This window comes from Aedes albopictus, chromosome 2 (genome assembly GCF_035046485.1).
Source record: "Aedes albopictus strain Foshan chromosome 2, AalbF5, whole genome shotgun sequence".
Classification (NCBI taxonomy): domain Eukaryota; kingdom Metazoa; phylum Arthropoda; class Insecta; order Diptera; family Culicidae; genus Aedes; species Aedes albopictus.
This window is the reverse complement of record NC_085137.1, coordinates 123,184,428-123,210,645: the sequence shown is the minus strand read 5'-3', so window position 1 is coordinate 123,210,645 and position 26,218 is coordinate 123,184,428. Positions and strand designations below refer to the sequence as shown.

Genomic DNA, 26,218 nt, shown 5'->3' with positions numbered 1-26,218 from the left:
TAGCTTTACATACCCCTTGCTGCCAGCTGCCAGTTCAAACCGTTTTCGGCCGTTTCGCGGACTGGTTGGTACTTTCTTTTTCGCTGCTGCTGGTGCTGTTGCTCTCGGACTCAACACTTGAGAGGGGCCAAGCGAGCCACTACACTATACGGACACGGGTCTTGCGGTTTTCTTCGGCCGCGTTACACACAAAACACAATACCCCGCTCGGGTTGGGAAAAAAAAGAGAAAAACCAACGGATTATTTGCAAACGCTAATTATTCAAATTTCTCGACTCTCCTAGGCCAGGCGTACGCGTCTGGCGGCTAGTGACCCAGTGTTCCGTGATATCTCGGTGATCGCGAGTGAAGTTTCTTTCCCGATACCCGATCAGTGCCCGTCCCCGTTAGGTCATCGACAGTTTTTGGGTGGTCGGCAAGTGTGTGACAGTCAACTAATATTCAAGAATTTCATCAACTTAACAATCAATAAACCCGCAGAAGTCACGGAAGCGAACGGAAGAGTTCAAGGTTCTCCACTTGTTTCCAACCGTCTGGAATCTCGAGCTCTCGGGAGAAAGTGTGTGATGTTTGTTTCGTTGTCGTCGCCCGTCATCAACACGAGCAGCGTGTAGTGCGGTTTTCGTCTACTAACCTTGTCCCGGTTTCCCGATGGGACTGATCAAAAACAAATAAAACCGTCAGGAAGAAACGTGAAGAGAGATACAACAAACAGGAAAGTGTCGGAAGAATTCTCAAGGAGTTGTTTGTGTTTAGATCATCTCTTGGATAAGGGTGTGTCAGTGTGTGAGGCGTAAAGAATAGGGAGAAAGAGGCAAAGTGTGTGCGCGCGAAGAGAAGGCATTCATCACATCACACCGCCTGGAAGTGACACGATGGTGACGGGGAACGTCAAGTGGCTTCGGCCGGGGGCAGTGCCGATATTTGCGCTCGCCGTGAGTTGCCTGCTGATGACGGAGCTGGTGCCGCTGCACGGAGTAAATGGGTTAAGTTCAACAGGTGAAAGAGGTAAGTTGACAGCGGCTATGCTAGGTCCACCGGTCTTCGGCAAGGGGAAATGCGCCCAGGTGTCGTCTGGTGTTGTTGGGTGGCTTAAGGAGCATCTCTCCAGCGGCAATGATGCGTTGAAGCGACTGGATGGCACTTGATGGCAATGAAAGTTGTTAAGTGACACTTTGCCAGTGGGGAAACAAACTAATGAGCCGTAATTATTATGCGGTGAATAACACTTGATTGGCAAATAATAATTTCTTCATTGCATGCCTCTACAAAGTAGCGATGCACCAGGGAAATCTGCAATGTTAAATACCACTTTCATCAGACCATTGAATTTTGACCTTAGGTTTACAAAATGTTTGTGAAATAACTCACTTATACATGATTGCAAAGGGCCACTTCCTCTTCTGTTTGGTGCGAGGACTTCGAGAACAGATTTTACTTATTAAGTTATTGTTCAAGAAAATTCGAAAACATCGTGGATCGTACCGGGTATTGTTTGTAACCTCAGTATGACCCTTTTGGGTGCCACATCAGCTGTATGGGCCAACAAGAGACGAGAGAAACGTATAAGTTACCCATCCTAAGAAGCTTCTCGATATCAGATGCCTGTCGATTTCCTGTGTTTTCACGTTGAGGTTCCGTCGCTACGAGTCTTCTTCTTCATCTTTATGGCTCTACGTCCTCACTGGGACTTGGCATGTCTCGCTTCAACTTAGTGTTCTTTGAGCTTTTCCACAGTTATTAATTGAAGGGCTTTCTTTGTCTGCCATTGCATGAAGTTGTATATTGCGGATTTATAGAAAAATTTCCACTCTGCGGTAGCCGCCGAGTTCTACCGCAGCTGTCAAAGTCCTACCGCAGGCTTGAAAATCATCCTATCATTGAAACTGAAGGCCAAATCAAAGCATGCTTGCAAGGTGAATTGAACTGAAAACCAACAACAAACAAAGATCATCGGCGTCGTATCCAAGGCTATCCAAGGCATCGCTAGGGCTCGCTAGGGTACATCGATGATACCTCAGTGAAAATCAGTAGTCTGACAGCTGCGGTAGCTTTTTGTTCTACCGTAAAACGGAAAGTTTTCTCCAAATTAGCAATATTTTGAGGCAATTACAATGATACACTATCGAGCCACTAGGGCGGTGACTAGGTACTTTTTCGCTATAACTCAATCAATTCCAATTGACTTGAAATTTCCAAAAATTGTGGCAATTGGATCAAAATTGACTGAGTTAAAGCAGAAAAGTACCCAAACTATAAGCCCTGCCAAGATGGTTCCACTTCTCTATGGATATTATTTTTGCCTTTCTCGTACACTAAGTGTACTGGAAAGGCTATATGTTCACTCCAAAAATGACTTTTTGATAGAAGGCCCGGAGGGTCGAGTCACATATACCAATCGACTCATCTCGACGAATTGAGGTGATGTCTGTGTGTGTATGTGTGTATGTGTGTATGTGTGTGTGTGTGTGTGTATGTGTGTATGTGTGTGTACAAAAAACTCACATCACTTTTTGGCAGTAAACCTCAACCGATTTTAATGACCGATGGTTCATTCGACGCGGCATACAGTTCCATTGTTTCCTATTGAAAATGGTTCAGATCGGTCCAGCCGTTCCGAAGTTATGGCCATTTCGGTGTTCCGGACCGGTACCCCTGGAAGGGGCCAGACATGAAAATGCAACAAACCCATGCATGCGACATATCAAACCACGGCATTTTCGATCATCTGATGAACGATAAGCAGGAAAATAGTCTCAGAACATATCAGAACCGGTAGTGTTCCGGAACCGGTTCTGGGTGTCCCGCCGGGAGTGGCCAAATATGAAATTGAACATAACTCATTCATGCGACACATCAAACAGCGGCATTTTCTGTAACCTGATGAACGGTTAGCAGGAGAACAGTATCAAACCATATCTGAACCGGTAGTGTTTCGGAACCGGTTCTGGGGGGTCCCGATGGGTGAATGCAAAATTTTAAAGGAGTGATAGAGGGGTCTCTAGTTAGCCTAGTGGTTAAGGCTATGGAAAATTTTCTTGACCCCCTGGATATACTGTAGCATTGTACTTGCCACACAATGTACAAATTCATGCAATGGCAGGCAAAGAAAGCCCTTCAATTAATAACAGTGGAAGTGCTCTGAGAACACTAAGTTTAAGAGAGGCAGGCCAAGTTCCAATGTGAACGTCGAGCCAAAAAGCAGAAGAAGAAGAAGTAGATGAGTATCATAAATGGAGAAAAAAATGTGTACGCATATGGTCAAATATTAACCGTTACGTAGTAATTGAACTTCACATGTTTTTCACTTTGCTTGCATCAAACTGGGTATTACTTGAAAATGGTCAAGCTTATCGCAGCTTTTTAACCCTCATTCGAAGGTTTATTAAATTGTCTATCAAAAAAAATCTTTCAATCTAATGGGTTAGTAAAATAACTAAGTTTTCTAAAGCAAATAAGCTCGAAAGTATCGTTTTGCCTTTCTCGTACACCAAAGTATACTGAAAGACTATATGTTCACTAAAGAAACAATTTTCGATAGAAGGCTCGGAGGGTCAAGTCACATATACCAATCAACTCAGCTCGATGAATTGAGATGATGTCTGATGTGTGTATTAGAGTGGTTCAACGTTGTATGGAGAAAATTTAAATTTGATCGCATCAACCCGGAACAAAGCTTTTTCAATCTGTATTAGCGTCCAAAACAACTGTGCAACTGTTTCACGAGTGTCGGATTACTTCGCGGTCCTCGGCAAAGTTTTTCAGCATGTCCTAGGCTATACTTTAACGTCATTAGTTAGATCATTTTAGACAAAAAAAATAGTTTTAGGACTTGAAACCATACAATATGGGTATATTTGAAATAGGGAAGAAATCTGGACTCCAAAAATGACAAACAGAGTATCCAAGATGGTGGTCTAAAATCCAAGATGGCAGCTCAAAACTCAAAATGTTTAATGGAGTTTTAGGCTCTTAAACCGTTCAATATGGGCATATTTGGTATGGGGCAGTCAACCGGAGTTCAAAAATACTACCAGAATATCCAAGAAGGCGTCTTAACATTCATTCGGCTGTTTAATGGAGTTTTGGGCTCTAAAACCATTCAATATGGGTGTATCTGGTATGGGGAAGAAGTCTGGAGTCCAAAAATAGCGACCAGAATTTCCAAGCTGCCGGTCTGTAATCCTAAACGGTGGCTCAAAATTCAAAATTGCGGCTTCAAAATTCAAAACCAGATAGACGATATGATCACTGATGCCATGACATGGATTTCTGTTTAACCGTATGAAAGTGCGATATTCATCAACATGTCACTTGAGTTGTGTTGAAATGTGTTCTCGAAGGCACGAGAAAGGCGCCATCACCGCTAGGTGGATTAATTAGGGTTTTTCTAAAATTTTCTCTGTATTGTGGTGCATTTATAGAAGAATGAACTCAAATGGGGTAGGCCCATATAGCCGAGGCGGTAAACGCACGGGTATTCAGCATGACCATGCTGAGGGTGACGGGTTCGATTCCCGGTCGGTCCAGGATCTTTTCGTAAAGGAAATTTCCTTGACTTCCTTGGGCTTAGAGTATCTTCGTGCCTGCCACACGATATACGCATGCAAAATGGTCATTGGCAGAGGAAGCTCTCAGTTAATAACTGTGGAAGTGCTCATAGAACACCAAGCTGAGAAGCAGGCTTTGTCCCATTAAGGACGTTACGCCAAGAAGAGAGAGGAGAGGAGGGGTAGGTCCAAATCTATTTCCAAAGTCCCAAAAGTGAGTGTTATGTACATCCTCTTGCAAAATTTGCGCTCGATATTGTGATGTATAGAGGATGCTAGTGTGACTGCCGACGATGTTTTTGGAACAAGATTGTGTTATATCTGTTTTCTGATTTGATAACATAAAAACAAGAATGATTTTTTCAGTATTTTTGAAATTAAGACGTCTTCACTTGTTGGATATGCATTCAGAAAAGTGCATAAATTTTCTTTATTGCAAGTTCGGCACTACAAAAAAACATAAATTACTTCATTTTTCCCTAGTCTTGTCTAGTGTAGTCTAGATGAGACTACACATACACAGCCATTTATTGATAGAATCCTGGAAAATTATAGAATCGGCTACTTCCACCATTTCAAGGCTGTTACAGGTGGCGCGGATTTCGCGCATTTTTACTAATTTAGGCGTGGATTTCAAGGATTGTTTCAAATGTATTTACATTAAATATTTAGACATGGAGCTAAAAAAAATCATTAAATTTAAATTAGAGTTATGAAATTTTGTGATTGAGTAAAAATAAAGTTTATAATCCCTACTTTGTAGTGCTAAGTTGCATTGCACTTAAAGCTTAATTTGGTGAAACTGAAAGAATTTTGTTCTGAATTTCCTAGTCGTGCTCTTGAGGTCATTTCTGTATTAACTCCTAGATCAATTTTTCGCTAAAAGTTTGGATGGAATTTAAATATTTGACGGAGATCATAGAGTAATGCCTGAGGCTCGAAAAAAGACACTGAATCATGGCAAGATTTATCAAATAATTGCTGGAGTTTCTTGGTGATTCTGAAAGCTGTTTTTGTGGGATTCAAAAACCGCCTACAGGAAATTATAAAGAAACATTTAGTTTTGCAATCAAATTTAATAAAATATCGTAAAGAAAATCGACGATTTTATAGACTGTAGAAACAAATCAATCTGATTGGTTTTGTAACACAGTATGTCGTGAAGTTTCAGAAATTCCTGAATAAAGATACAGATAAGACGTCCTGAAGATTTTTATGATTGCATTCTTAGAGAGTTCCATGGAAAAAGCTTTGGAAAAACTCTGGTTACAATATCAATCATAAGAAAATTCCAGTGATTTGTTTTAAAAGGCAGGGCTGTCGTGATTAGTTATAGATGAGTTTCCGAATAACAGAATTGTCGAAATTCATGAATCAGTTATTTGTGGTACTTATGTGGAAACATTTATTTTTTGCTTTAATTCTGATAGAAATATTATAAAAATACGTAAGCTTCTGTTGCAAAATTTCTCTTTGATTTCCAATCGAAGCACTTATCTCAATTAGGGGAGTTGCGGGTACAGTTAATAAAGGATTCATTAGAAGTTTTTTTTTTAGAAGAATACTTGAAAAATGGTTGAAGGTTTCCGAGTTCTAAGACTGAGGGCATTCTTATTGTTATTAGCTAAATTAGGGAGATTTTCAGCTCGAGGAAGGTTCTCCAAAGGAAAACATACATATCTTTTGCTCAATGTTCAGAACAATTTGTTTTGAGTGTTCGCTATTCATGTGTCGTGTCTTTGAACGATTGGAATATTAAAAATGTTTTTAGTTTCCAAACATGGACGATTTTTTCCAAAAAAAAAAAACACTTTTTTCATGCAAAAAATGTATGAAAAAAATCATAACACTGATATGATTTAGTGTCCGCAATCGAAGTCACCGCATCAACGTTTTTGGAGAACATACTTCCGAGATCGCGTTTAAAGTTTCAAGTTTGGATTACGCGCCCGTAAGGGAGCGGAGCGCAAAACGCTATATCTTTGCTTTCACTGCTTGGTTCTCTATGAAAATTTGACACAGCGTTCTCAAAAAGCCATACTTTATGATATAAGAATAAAAAAATAATTTTTTGCTTGACCTCAACATATATAACACCTTAATCAATAAATTTAACTAGATTACTCCATTTGTATCTTCACGAAAAAAGTTTCTGTAGAAAATAATCCATGAATTTCTCAAAAAGATTTTTTTTTGTAATTCTCTCGAACGATCTTTTTGGACATACTACAGACTGTATTTCAGAATTTCTACCATAATGGTGGTTATAAATAGTGCCAAAAGATTCTTAAATAATGTTCCTTATTTGGAATTGTTTCTGGGAACAGGAACCCCGATAAAAATTGACCATTCATTGCATGGTAAATGTTATTAACATATGATAGGCTTCATTGTTCACAATAAAATGCACAGCTGATATATTGTATTTTTTTTTTTGCAATGGAAATCAAGCCCCTATAGTTCGTACGATAAGTGAACATTATCTTTCTTAGTTACTGATTGAGTCGATTGTTTTTCAATAGTTCTTTAATAATTTAAAGTTACTATAAGTAAAAATCAATTCAAGTTGTTTTTATACAGTTGGAAAACTGCCTTGTAAAGTTCTCAAGAACTTTTAATTTAAAAAAGTTCATTTCTCTACATATTACACTTTAAAACAATTCGTAACAAAGAAATAACAATTAATATTATTGTTGCTTGAATAATGTTATTCTATTATGTATAATCAAATACAATTCATTTGTTTTTTTTTTTGTTTTCGTTTTCAATTTGGGTGCTGTCAATAATCTTTATAGCAGAATCATTTAACGATATACATATGCAAAAGATCATTGGCAGAGGAAGCTCTCAGTTAACAATTGTGATAGGGTAAACGCTCCCTTAGTGGAGGTAGTACCAATAGTGGTGGTAGTGGCATTTTAGCACGTTTTGACCAAAAAGCTCGCAAATAACATTCAGTTTCGTGTTCAGGAAATGTCGAAAAACCTATTTTAAACAATTAATTTTTTTACTCCCCTGCATAGTGGTGGGTCCCATAAGAATTCAATGGGATGCGCCACTATAGGAACCAGTGTTAAATTTTACCACCACAATAGGAACCGTGTACCTATAGTTGGTGCAAGTGAATTATTAGTTAAAACTGAAATAAACGATAGTTTTTACATTTTTTCTAGCAAATTTAAATGAAAAACTACCGATTAGCGTTTTTAGACTTTTTATTTTATGGTAATATCAATTTTATTTAATTATTTTGCTACAAGGAGCTACTAATAGCACCACTATTGGTACATTTACCCTAATGCTTCTAGAACACTATAGCAGCTGAGAAGAAACATTTATCCAAGTGAGGACGTTACTATAGACAAAAGACGTTACGCCAAGAAAAATAAGAACAAGAACTATGCTTTTACTCTTGTTTTCCAATAAAGTAAAAATCTAATAAATATCGAACTACCGTTGATTATAATAAAAATACAGTTATTTTGTTAGGGTCAATTGAAAATTTGTGAGAATGATAATACATTAAAATTTGTTGTCATATGTAAGCAGTTTTTGCTTTTGAAAAACCATAGAATTAATATTTCTCAGTAATATTTTTCTCCAACATTTAAAGGTGCTAATGGTTACCAGAATTGTGAACGATTTATGATATGTATCAAATGATCTGAAGTCTGGCTTGTGATATTTGACAGTTTTTTGAAAAGATTGATGACTGATCTTATCAACAGCTGTTAAGTAACTCATACCAGACGGACATCAGAATGTTCGATCCTTATCAGAAAATGTTCATATAATTCTGGCGGCTATTAGTGCTCGTTAATGCTGGAAGTGTTACCGGGAAATACTAGTCTGTTTGCAACATTTTGAAATTTTGTTCGATGTATAAGATGTCATTAGCAGTCATAAATTAATAATAGGTAAAAACCAATTTACCAAGAGAAACGATTTTGCAACAAAAGTAATTTTAAGTTTGAACCATCAAAACTATATGTTTTTGTACTGGCGTGGATTTGATGACATCGGCGTGAATTTCAAATGGCTTGGCGCGGAATTTGTTTGTTGGACTGTTGGTATTGATATTCAACAGACCAAGCTAAGGGTGAGTGTTTTTTTTTAACGTGTGTTATAAATTTTAGTCCAGGCTAGTTCAGGTTTAGTCCATAAAATGGTCGTAAAGGAAAATTCCTTGACTTTTTTGAGCAAAGAGTGGATTTATTCAGCATCGCCTTCCTACTGAAACGCTAAAACCCATGAAGACGGTGTTAATTGATTATTGATGTTTTATTAAAACTTATTATAAGAAACTTGATGTTTTTTCAGCTTTCAGTCTCGGAAAAGCGTTGATTACTTGAAATCATTGCCTACGTTTCGATCCTGTGGTTGGGATCTTCATCATGACTTGTTTATTGTCTAAAAAAGGGGGAGGGTGCTTTTATCTTTATAGTTCGTTAATAAATTTATTCAATTATTCATAGTTCGAGTTATTATTAGAAGATGATCGTCTTAGATTTCTCAAACTGTGAACAAGTGCAACATGTACTGAGCAATATCAATAATCTCAATAAGGATGAGTTAGTCTCAGTTGAGAACGCAGTGGATCAAGTAAGTTTTACCGAAGAGTGTCGAATTTTGACATTTGTTTATGAACATTTCCAATCCGTTCTCACTTGGGTGTGATTACTTTTATTCAAGGAGATAAGTCTCGAACTATCTCTTAGAACTGCCCTGAAGTTCAAATGCTGTTCTTTGAAACGAAGCGTGATCAGAGTGTAGTTCAAACTGAAAGTTATGATATTGATTCATTATTATTTTCAATCTTATTACTCATGGAAAGCTATCCTTTATCTGCTATGTTCAGCTTTCCATTATAACGATAAGAGAAAAACGAAGGAAGTTAATCTCTATCAGTCCTGCAAAATATCAGTGTCAGTGCCTGTTTTTCAGCCGAAAATGAATGACTGCGGCGGTCGTTTTCAGTTCCTCGATGTGAGAACTGACAGAGTCCGAGAGCTGCATGCGTGAGCAACCCAACAAGGTCAATTCTCAATCATTCACACACTACTCATGCTGACAGGCTATTCGTCTCAAGCGGTAGCTTGTGAGAGTGAGTGCCCTATACGCTACCACGGGTGAAAACACTCAAATACAGAAAATTGAATGGAAATTTAGCCCTGTCAGCTCTCGTTTTCAGCACACTGCGTGCGAGTGTGAGTACCTATTTCATTTCGCATTGACAGGAAAAACAAAACGGAGAAAATGAAAAAAGCAAAATATCGCTATCATAAAGGCCTGTCGAAAAATTGCAGCACTGATCTCTATATGATGTATTACATGCAATGTGTGTTTTCAACCAATACTTATACATACAATTAATTTGAGTTCCCTTTGAGGCAATTCACCAACGAACGGATGAACCGATCAGAATGATTTTTGCACGATCCAAGTTTGAAAAACGATTCAAACGTTCATTTTGATATTTAAGCTAGAATGCCACAATGCTATGCAGATTTACAGCGTATTTGCCTCTTGTTCAAATAGTAGGGTATTGGCTCCCTTTTTAAGCAGGTCGCTCCCATTTTCATCCTACTAAAAATAAAAGCGTTGTTTGTTTTGTTTCTTATTTTTGTATTTTTTGTTAGAAGTGAGCATGAAACTAAAAAGAACGGAATCAATCAGTGCCGGAATCGCTTATTTTCGAATAGGATTATTTTGGGAGCGTGAGACTACTGATGTCACTCGTACCCTACATATATTTTCAACTTCCATCCTAATTCGTAATATAAATGCAAGTTTTAGAACTTAGCATCCAGTTTACAATCTAAAAATAAATAAAACATGGAACAATTTTATTTGAGACTGTGAAATTCTGTGAATATTTTAAGATTCAGATTGAGTAAAGATAGAACTCTAGGAGGCAACTGAAGCAATAAATCTCAATAACTTTGCACCAGTTCGGGCATAATTTGTTCCGGTTTTTTTTATAAATTTACTCAACTGTGAAAAATTTCGTGGAAAACTTTTTCCAGTTCATATTTTTTGTATTTCTGAGAAAATTTTCTATCATTTTCATTAAAAAAAAAACTTTGTTTCTACGATGCTTCGTTCTTGAGTTATGATTTTTCAAAGTAAGTAGTGTCAGGAAAAACAAAAAAAAATCCACCTGAGTTTTCCGGAACAATAGGCGACCCTGAATTTTTCTCAATTTTTTTTTGTTCATATATCCACGAGCCCTGCCTGTGGAAAAAGTTTCATGAAAATCTGAGACCCTTCGGCTCAATTTGTACGATTATAAAAAAAATCCCCCATAAAAATATTCACCATATTTGTAGTTTGCATCTTGTCAAAGTTGATCATTTTGTATAGAAAACGGTTTTCACTGCTATTTTTATTAACACAGTTGTACGTAATAAGTTGTATATTTTACAACGGCATCATTTTCTTTAATGTTTTGTGGTTATTCGCTTCCTTGGCATCAGTGCTGTAGGAGTTGAGCAAAACTTATTAACATACGTGAAAGCCAAATTTGTCTAAAAACTAGTTTTTCGGGACAATCATGCAAGTTTATCTTTCAATTTGTGATGAAAGAATAAATTTTTGAGAAGTTTTAGTGAAGTTATAGTTTTTTGAAGCTCGAAAATAGTCGAAAAACACAAAATTGATTTGAAGCACCTCTTAATTTTAATAGATTTGGCCAAACTTTTAGCCAGTTACTTAGGGTGGTGGACTTGAGAATCAAAGAACATTTTTAAAAATTTGGACAAGCCTCATGCTCTAACATTTAAGTTTGGCAAGTTTAAAATATTTGGTTCCTAAGGGCTGAAAGTCTCTTTAATAAAGTCAAATCAATCAATCAATCAATCAATATTTGGTTCCATTATTATGGTTATAATGTACCTCATTTGATTTTATCGTAGTTGTAGAGTGGGATGGTATGCCATCAAGAGTTTTAGTATTCTCGTTGAGCTGGCGGTATACCCAAAAGAACAGGATTGGAAGACAACTCTGACTATTACTCAAAGTAAGGTATAGCTCTATAATTAGGTTCCTAAGCCTTTTTTTTAGTTCATTTTCGGATTTTAGCTTTCCGACTAATACTTTTTCTTCTTCTTGTTATTGGCCTAACACCCCCACGAAGACCTGCTTCTGCTTTTAGTGTTTCAAAGTTATTAACAGAGAGCTTCCTCTGCCAATGACCATTTTGCATGTGTATATCGTGTGGTAAGCGCGAAGATAATCTATGCTAAAGGACGTCAAGGAAATTTCCTTTACCGGGAATCGAACCCGTCACTCCTAGCATGCTGGATACCCACGCCTTCACAGATGTAGCTATACGGGCTCTCTTAAAACTATCATAACACCTAAATAAACAATTTATGGATTATGATGGCGTGTCCTCAAAATATATTGGAAGCTCAACTTGTAAAATTGTTAATTGGGTTAGGAAGTTATATGGAGATAGCAGAAAGAAAGATTTTCAACGTCACAAAGGTGCTTGGGTACTGCATCGTGATTTCATTTAAACATTTTATCCGTTCTCGTCCTTTTCAATGATATTCTTCAGATGCACTATTTGATAATCGTTTAACATGATTTTGGATCCAAATATATCAAATATTCAATCGAATAAACTGCTTAAATATATTTTCAGATGTTGAAGGATTGCTCAATATTGATTTGTTTTGGAATCACGCAATTTAGCGCAAATTTTCTTGATTCATTATCTAGCTGCAGATTTCAACTGAGAGACACCACTGGCACTGACAGGTTAACAAAGCACTCATACTAAACACCACATGGGGCATTCCGGTTCATTTTAACCCTGACCTACATTGTTGCTGCTTTCCATCAATTTGCCAGATGTTTCGAACCTAACTTAATTCCTGCAAACATACCTCAGGTGGTTCACTCTTACTAATCGTTACATCTAATGGCAAAAACCCCTCCGATCAATCTAAAAGTTTAAATTTTGCACCCAGCACTTAATCGACAGGATCCACAATGCACTCAGATTTCGCCTCATCTTTCTCCCATGGTTCGTTTCAGCAGCGGAAAAGCAAAAAAATAAACCTGTTGAACCTAAGCTCATGCATCGCCGAGTTTTCTGAATGAAACACTTTCTTCGCTGCACGGGCTCAACCAGCCAACCAACCAGCTAACGAACCAGCACCAAGTCAAGTGGACGCAACGATCCGTTACATAAATTGATACAGTTTATCCGGCCACAATGATGGTGATGATGGAAGATGATCGTTATAATTAGAAGAAATTAGGCTCCACACAACAGGCCCCCAACCCAATACGGGAGGCCTTGAGGCTTTCAGCCGGACTGACCAGTTGCTGCCAGAGTCGATTTCTAGGGCAGTTGGTTCATAGGCAGGTACTTCGACGAATATGAACTGCACTGTCGCCAAGCGATGCATCCTCAAGAAGCTGGTTCTATTCACACTAGAGTGGCCCATGATAGGCCAAAATCTGGAGTTATAATTATAAACTTTGCCCCTGAAATGTCACAAAAAAAATCTCGAGAGCTTCATCGCATTATAAGACACATGTAGAAGAGTGAATAAGTTTAGCTTACCCTAATTCACATCTTACACCGACCACTTTCATGCGACATGACACCGACGGCGACGTTGACGGCAGCCAAGACTGGAATTCTAACAGTTTACACATTCTTCCACAGCTCCCGATTCCGAGGAAACCACAAACACATGCCCCGGATAACAAGTTTTCCCGCGCTTCTTTTCGTCCCCCGTTTCCTCCCACGGGAGTACCTGTTCGTCGGTGATAAACCATTCCAGCTTGACCAGGTATCGGATGAATGGATTGTGCGCTCTCTAACCCAGATATCGGAGATCACGTCCTCCGGTCGTCACCGTCATCGCGTCGTCGATGCGACAAAACGTCGTCAAACAGCGGCTAATGAATGTGTTCCCCCACGGTCGTGGTCAAGTTTGTGCACACACGACTAGGCACGCTCATTGTAGCTAACTCACTCAACAACGAGGCCGGCAATGAAGGACCAATAACCACGGATGAATGGATGGATGATTGATGAGATGGCTCATTTTTGCTAACCCGTGAGCGTGAGCTTCTGGTCGGCAACAAATGAAGATATCGCTTTTTATCTGATGCTTCCTAGTGGCCCAGTTCGGTTTGGCACCGATGCCACTCGTCCGTCGGCACTTCGGCAGTGCAATGAAGCGCAACAGCTACGATTAATCGCCGGGGGAATGTGCGCGTGGTGAAACATCAAACAAGTTAATGGAGTTGGATACATGATGGGTATGATGCTGCCTCTTTGACGAATGTTAGAGCCGATGTACACGGGCGGCGCGTCCACGCAGCGTGCACGCAAGTGCGTCCTGAGTTACACACAATCAAATGGGAGGATGCACACGAGAACGCAACGCTACCGCACCGCAACCGCGCCGCACCGTGTGCGGCACGCAATGCCAACGCATGCCCCACAGGAACGCTGCGGCGACGCAGCGTGAATTCACGCAGCGTCAATTAACGCTCGTGTGCATCGGCTCTTAATTAGAACAGCTTCCTACGTAGGAGGCGATGCAGAGGTAAGAGGATGGGAACAAATTATGTGGTTCAAGTTTTAGTGTAGCTATTTCACCCTTTTTGGGACAATACGTTGGTTCGCTAATGGTTGGATAGTTCTACCCAATTTTGAATGTAGAAATACTGTCAGGGCTTTGCTGATATCAGAATATGGACATATCGAATGTAAATAGACATCAATGTCCAACCTCGTGCTCTTTGCAACAACTTTTTTTATCACTTTATTCAAGGATTTTCTGCCGCAGGCAGGCTCATTCCGGCTCAATCTTTGCAACAACTTTGAAATTACATTTTCGGAGCCAATTTTCACAATACTATAAATAAATCACTTCAACTAAAGCTTTTTCTTAATTTAGTAACAAAAACAATGGATCCAAACTATTGTGTTATATTTTGACCCGAGCAGAGGAAAAAAAACTCAATAATAGCATATTTTGATATGGAGAACAAAAAGTGATATTTGTTTGTTTGAGATAAGAGGTAAAAGTACTGAAAATAATATCTCAATTTTACTCCTGGAACAACATCATCATAGCACATTTAGCTCTTGATAAGATCTAGCCAATAGCAGTGAGCTATTTTATTGATCTTCAAATATCATATTTTGCTATTGGTTAGATGGTTCAAGAACAAATTTTTGCTATTATTTTCAGTACTTTTACCTCTTATCTCAAACAAACCAATATCACATTTTGATCGTCAGTACTTGAACTCTGCCCGGGTACAGTCACCGCACATAAAATATTTCTTCCAGTTCGTTCCTTCTGATTCATACGTAAGCAATGTTGTTGACGTCACTTTACACTAATGAGCCAATATTTGGATACATAATGCTATCTGACGTTTGATCACCTTTACTAGCCAAGGGCTGAAAGTCTCTCTAATAAAGACAAATCAATCAATCAATTGATCACCTTTCTCTGTTTCGCTCCCGAGGAGGATAGGTTTGTTTTCATATGAAAACGTTTCCGTATGGAAATATTGAACCAAAAATTGCTATCTTCGGTGACAGCTTGAGAGAGATTGCCTTATAGCGAAAAAATGTCCCTAATATTCGGCCCATATTCAATTTGTAAAATAGTTACATATAAGTTTAAAATACCGTCGCATCAAATGTTCAGTTATCGATAAGTCAATTCGATATATCCCAGAATCACGCCAAGTACTTAGAGATTTAGTTTTTTTTTTTGGTCATAAGCACCAACGCAGTTAATATGAGATTTAATCTCGATTTTCAAAAATCCAGATTATTTTTTTTCGGTAAGCATCAAAGAGCTACAAGAGAGAATTTATCAAAAAAAAAGTGCGCAGCCAACTCTCTCTCTCGTGATAGTCCCAGCTTGCGGAAATGTTAATTCCAACCAGCTGGTGTTTATTTTCTTACAAAAAAAGGTAGGATGTACTCCCCAGACGTCCCTTCGGAGATTCCCACCGGTGCCCTTTTAAGTTCCTTTACCTAAATTTGATTATGGTATGAATTTCACGATGGATGCATATCACCGTTCTGAAATACATAAGTGACCCGATTTTATCAGCCCCTTTCCAAATTCCAAATTTATACAAATATTCCTGGCCAAACATTTCTATAGGTCCTAAGTGCAGATCATTTCAATAATAACGTGCTCGTTTTTATGAATTTTGATTCACTTCTTGCGTCGGAAGGTAGATAAAGCAACCCTTGGGGATTTTTTTTTATTACCGTACGGGTTTGGGCCGAAGGGTCTCAGATTTTCATGAAACTTTTTCCACAGCCAGGGCTCATGGATATATGAACAAAAAAAATAGAGGAAAATTCAGGGTCGCCTATTTTCGCGGAAAACTCCCGGAAATTTTCGAAAAAATATTTTTGAGAAGGTTATTTTATAAGCTTTAATTGCTGAAATTTTTGGGATGCACTTTTTTTCGTTTTAGAGTTATGGCCAATTTTGTTGAAAAATGTCCAAATGTGCCATAGAAGCCTTTTCTTTGAAAAATCAATCGTAGACACAAAGTTTTTTTTGATGAAAATGAAAGCAAATTTTCTCAGGAATCCAAAAAAAAATATGAAAAGGAAAAAGTTTTCCATCGTTGAGAAAATGCACAAAGAAAAGCCGGAAAAACTATGTCCGAACTCGTGGAAAATTAAAAAAATATATATTTTTGAGAAAGTAATTTTATAAGCTTTGATCGCTGAAATTTTTGGAATGCAGTCAATTTTTGTTCCTGAGTTATGGCAAATTTTGTGAAAATTGATCTTATAATATAGGCTTACATGGTCATTTTCACAAAATTGACCATAACTCAGTAACGAAAAAAAGTACATTCCAAAAATTTCATTCATAATATTTTTCAAAATATTTTTTTGAAAATTTTCCGCGAATTCGGGCATAGTTTTTCCGGCATTTCATTATGAACTTTCTCAACGGCGGAAAATTTTGTGGAAAACTTTTTCCACTTCATATTTTTTTTTTTGATTCCTGAGAAAATTTGCTTTCATTTCATTAAAAAATGTGTCTACGATGCTTCGTTCTGGAGTTATGATTTTTCAAAGAAAAGGCTTCTCTGGCACATTTGGACATTTTTCAACAAAATTGGCCATAACTCAAAAACGAAAAAAAAAGTGCATTCCAAAAATTTCAGCAATTAAAGCTTTTAAAATAGCCTTCTCAAAAAGATTTTTTTCGAAAATTTTCCACGAAGCGGAAATTTTTTCCCAGTCCATATTTTTTTTTATTTCTGAGAAGATTTGCTTTCATTTTCTAAAAAAAACTTTGTTTATACGATGCTTCGTTCTTGAATTATGATTTTTCAAAGTAAGTAGTGTCCACCTGAGTTTTCCTCAATTTTTTTTGTTCATATATCCATGAGCCCTGCCTGTGGAAAAAGTTTCATGAAAATCTTAGACCCTTCGGCCTAATTTGTACGATAATAAAAAAATGACCCCTTTTCCCATCTATACTTCACAAATTGTCAAAATGTCCACAGCGATAGTGTAATTATTTAAAGAGAGTTGGAACGAAGAGAGCCTCTCTTTTGCAAATTGGACCTTTAGACATGATTGTCGTCATTCATACTCTTTTCCCTCTATGTTTTGCCTTTCAGCAGTTGTTTGATGATGATCTTAAATGAATTGGTCAATATTTGACCGTTATATAATGAGAGCAAAAAGTTTGTAGCAAAATGGGGCTGACAAAATCGGGTTTGTACTGTACTCACCAAGTGGACACTATCATACTGCTCCACCGCTGTCAGTTTTCCGAACCATAAACCTGTCAAGATTCCAACGTTAATTTCAACACAAAAATTTACTTGCATCTAGAGCCAACGGAATAAAACATCACGAGCTTTCTGCTGCAAAAAATCTGCTTTTGAAATCTCTCAGATGCCCCCAGAATTTCTAATCTCAAACATAAGTTTAAACAGGAATGAACGACTGATGCAGCTTGTATTTTGCCTGCAGAAAAAGCAGCAGAACCCGCGAAGCCTTTTCGATTGGGAGTGTGCGCAAATCGGAATTCCTTGAGAAGTTTTTTTCCCTGATTGATATCCATTGCTTCGGTGGATCATACTCCCGGGGGTCTTGTATTAGTTTTCTGGATATTCCTGCTAAAAACCACATCGCAAAATTCGTTTCTTACTCTCCAAGGGACTCTCTGGTTCTGAACGACTGTAGGCGTACTTTCAGGTTATGTTTAGTTGGCGATTCAGTCACCAAATTAGTTAACCACGCTGCAGCAATGGAACACTCGTTTAAGTAAGATGAAGTAGTAATAGTAGACAAGACACACAAACCAACCAACCTCCAATTCCTAGAGAGTTGTCACATATACAACACTGAGAAAACAGTAAACAAACGATCGGACACAGAAAATCTACACGCAACCTATGCAGGAATACTACACACATATAAAAATGCTAAAAATAGAACCAAAACAAATCACACCAATAGACCTAACACAAACAGACCATAGACCATAATATTATTGACTCCAAACAAGATAATTCATCCAAAGTAGACCCTGTTAAATTAGTGCTTTCCGTAATGCTACCACCCCCAAAACAAATTGTAAAAATATTTCATACAAATCACACCATAATCTTTGTAAAATATCCACAACAGACTCTACCAATATTGACATTTCAACGTTTAATACTTTTAGAGTCCCTAAAGAAGCTTCCATACGAAGCGAAACGTTGGATGAAAATTTAATCATAGTTTTCAATCAATTTGATGACTGAATCGCCAACTAAACATAACCTGAAAATCTCGAAGGGACTACAAAATTAATCTTGTGAAATTTCCTACCGAAGTGCATCCAGGAATTGCTCCAGGAGTTCCTCAAATCGAAGTTCCTGTAAGATTTCTCTAGCAGAAACTCATTCCGTGGGTCAATTTTTTGTGAAAAATTCTTCTAAAAAATCCTCAGGGAATCGCTAACTGCATTCCTACGGGAACTCCTTTACGAATTCCTCCAGGATTTCATAAAGGAATTCCTCAAGAAATTCCTCCGAGAAATCTTCAAAACTCCCTCTCAGAATACCTCTAGTCTAGAAAGCCATCTCCACAAATTCTTCCAAAAATTCCTGCGATCATTCATTCAGAAATTCCTCCACAAATTCTTCTGGAAATTCCTCAAGAAATTCCTCTGGGAGTTAATCCAGAAATTGCTCCGGTAGTTTCTCAAGAAACTACTCCAGACATTTCTCCAGAATTTTCTCAGGGAATACCTCCAGAAAACATCAAGGAAGTCCCCCAGAAAGTATTCTTGGAATTCCTCCACAAATGTCTCAGTAAATTACTTCGTGAATTCCTGCAGAAATTTCTTCGGAAATTTCTCCAGGAATTTTCCGGAAAAGGTCCTCCACCGGGAATTCCTCTAGAAGTCTGGAATCATTCAAGAAGTTTCTCCAGGAATTCTTCCAGAAGTTCTTCTGGGAATTCCTCCAGAAATTCTTCTGGGAATTCCTCTAGAAACTCCGCAAATTGCTCCAGAAAATCTTCAATGAATTCCTCTAGAAACTCCTCCAAAAAATTCTCTGGAAATTCCTTCAGAAACTCTTTTGGTAATTCCCACCGAAATTCCTCAGCGAGCTCCTGCAGAAATCTTTCAGAGACTATTTCGGGTATTCTTCCAGAAATTCTTCCGGGAATTATTCCGGAAATTCTTCCAAAAAGTTCCTCGAGAACTCCTCCAGAAATAACTCCGGGAACTCCACCAGAAATTCTCTGGGAATTCCTACAGAAATTCCGCTGGGAATATCTCTGGGAATTCTTCCAGAAATTTCTCAGTAAATTCCTTCAGAAATTTCTTCGTGAATTGCTTCAGAAATTTTTCGGAAATTCCCCAGAGAATCCTCGAGATAAACTCCTGGAGGAATCTCGAAGGAATTTATGGAGGAATCCCTGAAGGAATTTCTGGAGGAATTCAAGAAAGAAATCATTAAGGAATCCTCGAAACCTCCTGTTTTGTCAAATGGCTAAAAGTGATTATTTCATATGTTATTGTGTTTAAGAGGCTCCCACGGAACCTACAGGGGATGGCCAAAATGTTTGGGATAGGCAACTTTTTTTCTCTCACAAAAAAGTTCAACATGCTATAACTTTTCATAGAGCGCATCAAAAAATCTCAAATTTTGACTGTTTGTCAACCTACTATATGAGCATCATTGGTACAAATTTGGGCTCGATTGATTAATATTTCGCAGAGTTAGAACCGTTCGGGTAAAACACTATTTTTAAGACAACTCATTTTTGAGCCGTCATATCTCGGAAACCAGTGAACCGAATTGAATGAAATTTTGTACGTACACTAACAATATGTGAATTCTTCACAAACTATTAAAACATAGATACTTTTTAAACGTTGAAAAAAGTTATCATGGATTGACACTTTTTGGATTTTTCTCGAAAAAATGTAATTTTTTTACTTCAATGTCAATAAATTTTAGTATTGATATACAAAGATTTTCCACTTCTGTTCTCAAATTATCTCTAATCAGATATATTAGAGCCTATTTGGATTGAAGGAAGAACACATTTAATAATTTTTGTGTGATATTGTAAATTTGACTTATTTTCCTCTATATGGGTAGAAATTTCAACCCGATATAACTTAATTCGCCGTGAGAAAATATTACATTTTATAACATCGTATTAAGTATCAATATATTGTTGATAAACGTTAAAAAAATCATTCAATTCGGTTCACTGGTTTCCGAGATATGACAGTTCAAAAAATAGTTGTCTAAAAAATGGTGTTTTACGCGAACGGTTCTAACATCGCGAAAAATTAATCAATCGAGCCTAAATTTGTACCAATGATGCACACATAATAGGTTGACAAACAGTCAAAATTTGAGATTTTTTGATGCACTCTATGAAAAGTTACAGCATGTTGAATTTTTTTGTGGGAGAAAAAAAGTTGCCTATCCCAAACATTTTGGCCATCCCCTGTATTTCAGGTGTTCCGGAGCAGCCATATCATTTGCTACATACTTCAGTCAACTTTTTCTGCCCCATTCTCTTGAAATCATGAAGTTTGATACGTCGCACGGTATGTTTTGGTTGCAAACCAGGAATGTCCCCGATGTCAACCCCGTGGAACCTATGCTAGATGTTCCGGGGTGGCCATATTAGTTGATACAAACTTCAGGGTATCGTTTCTGACTCAGTCATTCGAAATCATGAAGTTTGATCTGTCGCACGACATGTTTTAGATGAAAACCAGAAGTGTCCCCAATGAGGCCCCCGCGGAACCTGTCACGGTGATCTGGATGGGTCAACTTATTAAAATCTGATTTTCGCAGTTGTGTTTTATTGTTCGCAATGAAAATTCAGCTGAGAATCGATGGTACACACACAGAAACACATGAAATAATCATTTTTAGCTATTTCGGCACCCTCCCTGACCCCAGTACAATCCGGAATATCTCCAGAATGGTTCCGGATATTGCATGGCCACTTGGGTGTAGTAAACTTGCACCAATTTATGATAAATTAAGGGCGAAAAATTGGATTAAAATTGACGAAATGCCAGCATTTTGAAAATGAGATGTTGGGGTTCGGGTACGTGAAGGTTAAATAACTCTGAGGAAACATTTGGTCGTCATGGCTGCTTTTCACGGTAGATCCATCATAATGCAGTCTAAATCTGATCTTGGATCTCTTAGCGAAGCGTGGTTTTACGAATTGGAATAAATTTTGCAAATTGGAACAGAAATCCTTAAACGCCTAAAAGTATGCAATGCCCTTATGATTTCATGCTGTTTGAAACTGTCATGTTAAACATCCTGTTCAACATGTTTTTCATATTTTTTCAGGCATAAACCCTACGAATAGGAGCAAGACATTATGAAATTGACGCGAAAATATTTTTGGCCACCTGTTTGTATGGAGCCGCCCCATAGTTGGGTGGTTTGGCGCCGGGTAACAAAACCCATCTAACTCAAAAGTGATGAAAAGTCAAATGGGACTGTTTTGCGTGTGGGGGCAGTAATGATACTGAAAATTTAATTCGACACAAAGTGACGAACTTTACCAATTCCATTGAAAAATATTTGAAAGACACACAAAATAATATATAGCAGCAAGTTATCTCTGATGTACTGAATATGAAAATAGAATTCGTATATGAGAAGGGAGTAACAAGGAACAGACTCACCGGATGATCTCATTCAGCTAGCACTTCAACCGCCCCTCGAGCCATTACGAATGTTCACTCGTTCGATCTCCAGCACATACTGCTGCTTGTTGGATCTGCTACTGTCGGAATATGCTCACTTCCACAAAATCGCTGAAGCAAACGCGCGCGATACCGGTCTGGTTCTTGTCTTAACGGTTCCTTTTGATGCTTCGGAGATAGAGATGCTAACAATAAATGTAAAAAAAAAACGAGCAATAAACTTGAATGCATTTTAGGCCAAAAAGTTGTGTAAACCATGCAGCAAAACCACGGAAAATCTTGATTTCCCTGTGGAAATTAGCAACTTTCGGTTTTTCTAGCTTGCAATAAAGGTTTTCTGGTGGTTTTATCATCAAATGTATCCAAGAAGATTGAGAAACACATGGAGGTGCATGGTTGTTGATGCCTACGGTATCCAGTATCCATGTTAGCGGTCATTTAAAAAGGGTCGGGACCATTTGGGCAGGAGCACCTATTTTGGGCACTTGCTGCTACAACTCAGTCAATTTGAAACCAATTGACCTGAATTTTTTAACATAGCTAGATACTGCGCTTTCCTGATCGTGTTTCAAAAATCAAGTAAATCGGTTCAAAATTGACTGAGATATAGCAGCAAGTGCCAAAAATATGTGCTCCTGCCCAAATGGTCTTTTTGACCATTATTTAGAGGGGAAAGGGCTTGTAAAAGTGTAACACCCCAAGCCATTGGAAATACGAAAAAGCGCAGATATGGGAACCCGAAAAATGATGAACACAATTTTTTGAATGTTTTCAAAAAGTGGCATCTCACCCCATGACAGATGGCCATTTTGCACCACTTCCGATTTACGCACCGGATTTTAAAATCGGTAAAAAATGATGGAAATGCATGAGTTTTGCGAATATTTCTGCTGAAGTATCAAGCAAAAAATATTGTTTGGTTGCTGCTACCACCTTGAATGCCTAACAAATAAGGCATCCTATCCCACTTTATCCTATCTAGCGCAGCAAACCATCGAACCGGAAGTCGTAGCCTCCTTTACGCGATTGCGTGTGTCAAGATGCGAGGAAATTGATGTCCGCGGACACGAGTCCGACAGGTTTAACTAGTGCAACCATACCAAACCGCTCATCTCCTATCATTACCCGCAGCATCTTCATCTACAAAGCAAGTGGCAAGCAACCATGTGTGCACAACTGCAGCCACCTAATCAATTAGCTCTCACCTACATTTTTCGTGCAGCAGACTCGTTTGGTCTCCATCCGAGTGCACAGTAAATCAATCGATCAACTGCGGCTCAATCTGCGGGCTGGGAGAGGGACCCTGCCTCATTAGTCTAGTTGATGGTCAGGCTCACCGCAGTCCAAGAGTGTTGTGGACAAATTGGCGATATGGTGGGTTCGTGAGGCTCGTTGAAGTTATACCTAGCTATGAATTATTCGCTGCAGATTAACAGAGTGGTACCTCAACCACGCCAGGAGAAAAACGTAAAAATGGTCAATGAGGTGAGCACGAGCAAGCATGTGACCAATCATCATCGTTTTAAACCTTCATTGCTGAGTGATGTAGCAATTAGTCAGCAATGCATAGTGGAACCACGTCTATCTTCTTGGCGTAACATCCCAACTAGAGCAGAGCCAGCTTTTTATCTTAGTGTTCTATTAGTACTTCTTCAGTCATCAATCAGGAAGATACTCTTTGCTCAAGGAAATCGAGGAATTCATAGATAACCTCAGCATGATCTTGACGAGTAGCTGCTTGTTTACCGGATCATCTATATAGACAACTTTGCAACGATCGTGACAAGTGAATGTAGCTACACGGGTAGATGCCTATGTCCATGTTTGACCACACGAGATCCACAAGTTCTTTTGAGTGATATCTGTTATCAGGTTGATTTTTCCGGTTCGCAATATAAATAGCCACCAGAGAGCCGAGATTATGTACCAGAAGCCTTGGAGGAAATGAGAAAAGTGGTCTCACCGTTAGAGAGGACTTGAACTTGAGTGAGCTACCTACTTTCTGCCCGCCAGAGCAGCAAATTGGCAACATTCGTTAGAAATTTGATTACCCTCGTCGGGAGCCGGAGTGGGGCGGAGACCTCGCTCGCTCCGATAAAAACACTTGAACGGGGGGCAGTTTGTTGTGAAATGATGTCACTACACTGACTGTGGCAACAACATCCGCATTCGCGAACCCAAGAAGAGGTCTGTCACTCAATGGGGTGACGCGCAGAGGAGAAAATTTACCTGTCATTATCTCGCACTTTCCCAATTCCCGATCAGGTGTGCTATACATGTACTGTGCTGTGCGTATGTACAGAGCCTTACCATCATCGGGGTGATGAGAAGTAGTTTGGCTGTACTCTCCTCATTGGCGGTAGTAAGACGACGACGACGACGACGGATGCCTCAAGCGTAGCAAACAACGTGGAAATAAAAACAATAAAAATGGAAAGTAAACAAACGTGCACATCAAAATTCGACACACAGACCCACATTTTCTGGTCTGGTCTGGTGATCACTACTGGTTGCGCCGCGCTCGCTACAGAAAAAGGAAGGCGAAGCTTACTAAATCGCAAGCAGGGGAAAGCCTTAAATAAGTAAAGTACAAAAACAGCTTAATAGAAGTTCTCACGAAAACCACGCATTGTAGCACCCTTCTATTTTGGTTCCCTACTTCTATCTGGGTGTGGATAACAATGTAGTGCGTATGGTCTTATTCAGTTTTTGTGTTTTATGGTGCACTTTACCGTTTGTTGGAATTTGGTTTAGTTTCTCTTTCCGAAAACCTTGACCAACAGAAAAGCTTGAGGTAGCCTTCGAGTTGATACTAGTGCCTGGCGTAGACTTTTGAACTTATCAGTGAAGTAGAGATATAAATCATATTTTAGCAGCGTGTTGAGAATACTGTTTTCTAAATATGTATTTTGTTCAGTAACCGTTGAACTAAGTATAAAGAGGTACACAGGTTGTCAGACTTGGGTGGTGGGCTAGTTGAACAAATTAGGGTTACTTGCTGTTAGTGTTACGCAACTTTTTTTATATATAAAGCCAAATGCAAGATGAAACTTAATCAAAAATACAGGTCTCACATGATTATCCGGAGTCAGGTTCTGGCGCTTCTCAAAATAATATCTCGCAAACGTAAGTAAATACAACTGCATCAGAACCTGACTCCGGATAATCGAGTCCGACCTGTATTACGAAATGGTACACGACTCGTGGCTGTCAATCTCCAACCTCGGTCACGCCCAACACTCGTCAGACTCTTTCCACCTGATCCGTCCACTTTGCAGGCTGCCCTCCAGGTATTCTTGTACCATCCGGATCTCTTGCGATCACTAGTTTGGCAGGGTTGTTGTCCACAATTCTTGCAACATGCCTTGCCCATTGTATCCTTCCAAGTGTTGCCACCTTCCGGTTGACTCCATCGCCGCCTCACATCGTTCTAACGCACACCGCTAAAGATTGTCCTAAGCACCCGACGCTCGAACACTTCGAGTGCTTGCACGTCCTCCTCAGCATATTCCAAGTCTCGGCATAGGGACAAAACGTCGAAATAAAATTTCGGATGCCAAAACATCGAAAACGAGTAATCTAAGCAGATAGTGAGTTCTTAATTTTACTTACTTTCCAACGTTTTATCTTTTCGTCATTTTGGCATTCGACGTTTTTTCTATCGATGTTTTGTCTCCTAACCTTCAGAAAATCCGGCCAAATTGTTTGTTTTGCGGATGACATGGATATTATTGTTAAAACATTTGTAACGATGGCAGAACTGAGGTACCGGCCAGAATAAACGCATCAAACGGCGTGAAGCGAAAATTTGCACGCAAATAAATAACAATTGTATGGGAAATTCGCGTCACATGGCGTAACGCGTCTACTTTGCCTGCACCCTTAAACGTGAAGCAGCAAAGTTTGGACAGATGGTGAACGCCTCAAAAATAATGCTTGTAAGAGGAACCGCAACCGACAGGGCAAGCCTAGACAGTAGTGTTACTATTACTATGACACTTTCAAAGTGGTGGAGAACTTCGTCTACCTCGGATTCTTATCAAATGTTTCACGCTTCAGGAGGGTGTACAGTTCTGTCATCGTTACAAATGTTCTAACATGCATGTCATTGGCATAACAGACAAATTGGGCAGATTATCTAAAAATCGTGCCTTGGCTATTTAGCCCGGCTCGTCACTTATCACTTTCCAGGGCAATATTGGGCAACAACCAGGAAGGTCCGTCGCCTTGCAGCAGTACTTGGCGAGATACGAACAAAACGGATAGTTCACCCAAAACTCTTTTGCAGTTTTTTACACCACCCACCGTCGATTTCATCAACCTAAACTCTTAATTCATCGGCATTTTGCATACTTTTTCCGAGATTGGCACTGCCGAGCAATCAGCAAACAACTGTTTTCCGAGATCTCAGCATCTTTGATAGTTCGTTGCTGA

General features: G+C 38.8%; 1 protein-coding gene across 1 annotated transcript in view; it reads left to right on the top strand.

Moving 5' to 3' along the window:
• The first annotated feature begins 462 nt into the window (after positions 1-462).
• The window catches only part of LOC109419403 (serine protease filzig), a 285,431-nt gene continuing 259,675 nt past the window's right edge, over positions 463-26,218 (top strand). Inside the window, exon 1 of the mRNA XM_029853205.2 lies at positions 463-1,008. Within this exon, the coding sequence (XP_029709065.2) occupies positions 876-1,008 (133 nt within the window). The 5' untranslated portion in view covers positions 463-875. The remainder of the gene's footprint in view (positions 1,009-26,218) is intronic.